Source organism: Sander lucioperca, chromosome 21 (genome assembly GCF_008315115.2).
Source record: "Sander lucioperca isolate FBNREF2018 chromosome 21, SLUC_FBN_1.2, whole genome shotgun sequence".
Classification (NCBI taxonomy): Eukaryota; Metazoa; Chordata; class Actinopteri; order Perciformes; family Percidae; genus Sander; species Sander lucioperca.
Genome location: NC_050193.1, coordinates 10,867,033 through 10,871,490, shown reverse-complemented (window position 1 = coordinate 10,871,490; position 4,458 = coordinate 10,867,033). Strand labels below are relative to the sequence as shown.

At 42.1% G+C, this 4,458-nt stretch overlaps 1 protein-coding gene across 3 annotated transcripts; it reads right to left on the bottom strand.

Moving 5' to 3' along the window:
• Positions 1-2,104: 2,104 nt before the first annotated feature.
• Positions 2,105-4,458, bottom strand: LOC116059551 (zinc finger protein OZF-like). Of its 3 annotated transcripts, XM_035996989.1 has the most exons (3): positions 4,136-4,458; positions 3,262-3,700; positions 2,105-3,183 (listed from the first exon to the last, which is right to left on the bottom strand). In XM_035996989.1, exons 1-3 carry the CDS (start codon positions 4,320-4,322, stop codon positions 2,505-2,507), a joined length of 1,305 nt encoding a protein of 434 aa, XP_035852882.1. In that variant the 5' UTR covers positions 4,323-4,458; the 3' UTR covers positions 2,105-2,504. The 3 variants fall into 3 exon arrangements, with proteins under 3 accessions (XP_035852882.1, XP_035852881.1, XP_031168577.2); XM_035996988.1 differs by having other exon boundaries at positions 2,105-3,700; positions 4,136-4,457; XM_031312717.2 differs by having other exon boundaries at positions 2,105-3,697; positions 4,136-4,456.

The window sequence follows — 4,458 nt, the reverse complement described above, 5'->3', positions numbered from 1 at the left end:
TCATAAAGACAATAATGCGTCCGGTATACCTGCCGCAGCCGACCTGTTGTGTGCCAATGTGACGTCATGGGAGCACCCTAACTGTTTATACTTGCGCGTGGTGGTTGCGACAATAGTTGCAGTCTTCTCCTGAACAGAGGTGGCGCTAATGAGGAAAGGCTACCGACTTTGCTATTTCTACGGACTAGAAGAAGAAGAAAAAGGTAAACAATGACAGAACTGGCAGCAGCATTGACGTCAATGTTTTCGATTTGATTCAATTTGGTTGTTGTAGGCTACTTGTCGCAAAGTGACGCATGAGCAACTCACATCTGCACTCGACTGACATCGGGCAGTGACAACGCACTCAAAATCCTGGGCGCCAGCGAGATCTATGTCATTTTGACGTCACATTGGTGCACAGCAGGTTGGCTGTGGCGACTGTAAAAAGGCCTTAAAGCTTTTAGACTTAATTAATAATTTACCTTAATGACACGCTTTCAATACAGTAAGAGGTTCAGAAAACGGAGGATCAGTCACTCAGCAACTTAAGTTATGTTTCCCTGCGGATGCTGTGAATCGGAAGCTAACTTCAGCTTTAAGTTTCCCTTAAGCCCGAGACACACCACGCCGATAATCAGCCGTCGGACAGTCTGGCGAGGTCAGTGTCTGTTCGGTGTGTTCCGTGCTGTTGTCCGTCTGAGGGGCCGTCGGCCTTCATTTTGGCCAATTTGACACGTTGAATCGGAAGGCGGGCAGTGCCGGCAGTCGGACTCAAATGACCAATCTGATTGGTAGAGTGCTAACCCGGAAACGAGGAGCGGGATGAGCGTGACTAGAGTCTCTCAAGATCTGACAAAAATCTTTTAAACGGACCTTTGTTAATCTGAAATGAAGACAGATTCAGCAACTGCACGGCCTATTTCTCTCTTAAAATGTTTTCAGAAACACGTTTCGGTGAACTATTTTAGTACAATATGAGATCGTATTCTGAACAAGCCGCCATGTCTGTTTTTGAATTTCCGGAGCAGCCAGACCCACGTGACGCATTCGTCCAATCAGCTGCCGGTTTTCATTTTTGGGCGACAATACAGATTAGCGCCGCCTGCTGTTATGGAGACTTATTACATCTTGTCGCTTTGGTGTGTTCCGAGGCATTTTTTTGACCAACTCGGGGAGACTGATCAGTCCAACTGCCTTTTCTGCCGAGGGTCGGCCGTCTGGTTGGTGTGTCACGACCTTTAAATTTTCCCTTAACCACCGAATTGGAAGCTGCGAATCGGAAGCCAACTTCAGCGTCATGCTCCAACACAGGTACTAAACAGGGCGCTTCACTGGAATGAAACAAGCTTCGGAATCATTCGTACATCTCTAATAAAAGTAGAACTACCAAGACCCAAACCTGATACCTGGTGCAGAATGTCCAGTTTTTTACACTGACTGCGGGGCTCTTCTTTTGGTCATTGAACGTCGTACAAATCTAACGTTATAATTTTTTCAACCTCTCCGAGGATCTCCTCTGCTGCTGTGTTCAGCCGCTGGTGAACAAACGACCTCAGCTGAATCATTGTAGTGTCCTCGGTGCAAAAATGTGTCAGGAAATCAATGCTGCAAGCACGATAACCATGGATTTACCAGTTATGAAAAGATAACAAACTCAAATGACCATATTATACAATGTGGCGGTTAACAAGGAAGCAGACACTCGTCACGTGACGAGCGTTTGAAAGATCGTGTATTAAAGATGATTCACTGGTTTTTATTTTCATCGTTGTTTCTGAAAACCTGAACGTGGGTTTTCTGCCCATATACTAAGATAAATGTAGAATATTAACCAATATTAACAGTCTATGATATTAACTAATTAGTAAAAACAGTTATTTTTGTTGGATTAAATAACATATCCCATGAGTCTTAAATAACTGCTGTCAAGGGGCCTTGTCAAGGGGAATTGTAGTTGCTGAATGCCAAGAAAATGTGATTTTTCTTTATTTTAATTTGCAAATTTCTCTGAAAATTTTATTTGTATTTCACTTATTTGAAGTTCACATTTTTTAAATTTTGTTTCATTTAAAAACAAAGACCATGACATTCTAGTAATCCCCTTCACCATTTTGAAAAGTAGTAGTTTTCAGCACAATAAACTTTATTGTTCCCCCATGTGGAAATTTGGTTTTACCATTAAAACAAATTACACAAAACAGTATACAAAAACCACACATGAACTGTGAAAAAGCGCAGCTCCAGAGATGCTGCTCTGCAGTCTGATGGTCAAAGTGAAAGTTGATTTTATTACCTGTGCGGATCAGATTACCATCTTGATAAGTGCCAACATACTGTATTGCAGCAGTCTAAATTATATCCAGAATCAGAAACCTAAAGAGATTTATGAACATATTTAGATTGTGTTTTTTTTCTGATAAGTGAACTAGCTCTTTCAATTACTCTTCAAAACAAATCTAACTTACCGATATATATGATTTGTAATTGAGCCCTGAGATGGCCGTCTGGTTATGTAACCTTTTTCACTCAGAGGCTGCCTTTTCATGAATTTGCAGGTGCATCTTCAGATTAGGTGCAAACCTGTATCTCATACCACACACATGGCAGCCATATGGCCTTTCTCCTGTATGTGTGGTCCTATGTCTAGTCATCTGTCCGTTTTGGCGAAAATGTTTACCACAAATATCACATGAATATGGCTTTTCTCCTGAATGGTATCTCATGTGTGTTTTGAGATGACTGCTAGTATTAAAAAGTTTGCCACACAGGCCACATTGATACGGTCTCTCCCCTGAATGACTTCTTTTATGAATTGTAAGGTTCTGGCTCTGACTGAATGATTTTCCACAAATATCACAGTGATAAGGTTTCTCCCCAGAATGGGTTCTCACATGCACAATCAGATGTTCTCTTCGGTAAAATGTCTTACCACATTCTTGACAGACAAACTCTTTTATGCCTGTGTGTATTTTTTCATGCAGCCGGAGACAACGGATATTGGCAAAAGTCTTGCCACAAGCGTCACAAAAATGTGTTTTGTTATGACAACTTTTCACATGAGTTATCAGCTGCTCTGTTGACTGGCATGTCATCCCACAAACCGTGCAATCAAAATTGTTCTCATGTGTTTTTATGTGCTTCATCAAAGAGCCGACGTACTGAAATCCCTTGCCACAAAAATGGCAAAAACTGCGTTCCTTTTCACTTTTAGCAGAACTTTTGTCATGAGGCAATGCTGCCTTCTCATTAACGTTGCCACTTTGTCCATGCAACATCTTTCCTTTCCTTTTCATTGTTATGGTCTGTTCTTCTTTGCTGGTAACCAACTCCTCATCACTGCCATTGTTCTCACTCTGAGCTGCAGAGCACTCTGAAGAAACTGGCTGCATTTCATATGATAGTTGTGTCTCTGGCTGATCTTCCTCGCTTTTCACAATTTCGGGAGAAGGAAAAACCATCTCTTGTGTTTGACTGTCATCCCCAAGTTCCTCCTGTTCTTCTTTTATCTCTAACATCCTAAAGTCTGTCTGAACCAAGCAGTAGTTCCAGTTATTATTGCCTGGATCTCCACTGGTTTGAGAGGGTCCTGGCACCTCAGCACCAAGACTAAAGTTGTCCTCTTCTGGTGTTGAGGGACCAGTGTTCTCCTGCAGCAGTGGGGCATCACATTCATCTCCACGTTGCCCTGTGCTGATGGTCAGTGAAGGCTCTGCAGCTGCCAAAGAGACAGGAGCAAAAGGTACCAACAGCCTGTAATGTTTCCATTTCAAAATAGTCATTTTCTAAAAGATGCACACAATATGAAAACTCTGATATAAAGCTGTACAGTATTAAAATATGTCTACTACTGTTGCAGCAGAGCTCAAGGGGAGTGGGATTGGTTAGGGTAAAAATGTCAGGGTAAGCCAATCAGAGGTAGTAGAAATATGCCTTCGCCATCCTGGAAAAATAAAATCGGGTACAGTAACGTTACCCATTCTCCTAATACATCCATGACAGTACCAGATTGAGTGCGTGGGCGCATGCGTGGAAAAGCGACCAGCAACATCCTTAGCTATATAACGTAACCACTACACTACTAATTAAATATAGAGGTTGTTCTGGCAATGCGAGACCAAAACGCTACTTATCAACACATGTACCGAGGACAAACCTGATTTCTTTTGAAGGTCTATCGTTAGCTGATGTCGCAGACTTCCAACCTCCTGTTTAGTTTGACTAACTTCGGCTTTGTACAAAGCTAACGTTATAGTTTTCTCCACCTCTCCCAGGATCTCCTCTGCCGCTGTATACAGCCGCTGATGAACAAACGACCTCAGCTGAAACATTGTGGTATCCATGTCTCCGGAGAGTTACGTCATAAAAACATGGACGTTAGTAAATTAGCTGGATAACAAGAAGATAAACTCAACTGCTAATCTAGCTAACTGAAACCTATTCGCTAGCTGCCACAATATGACTTCCGGTTTGAATCGT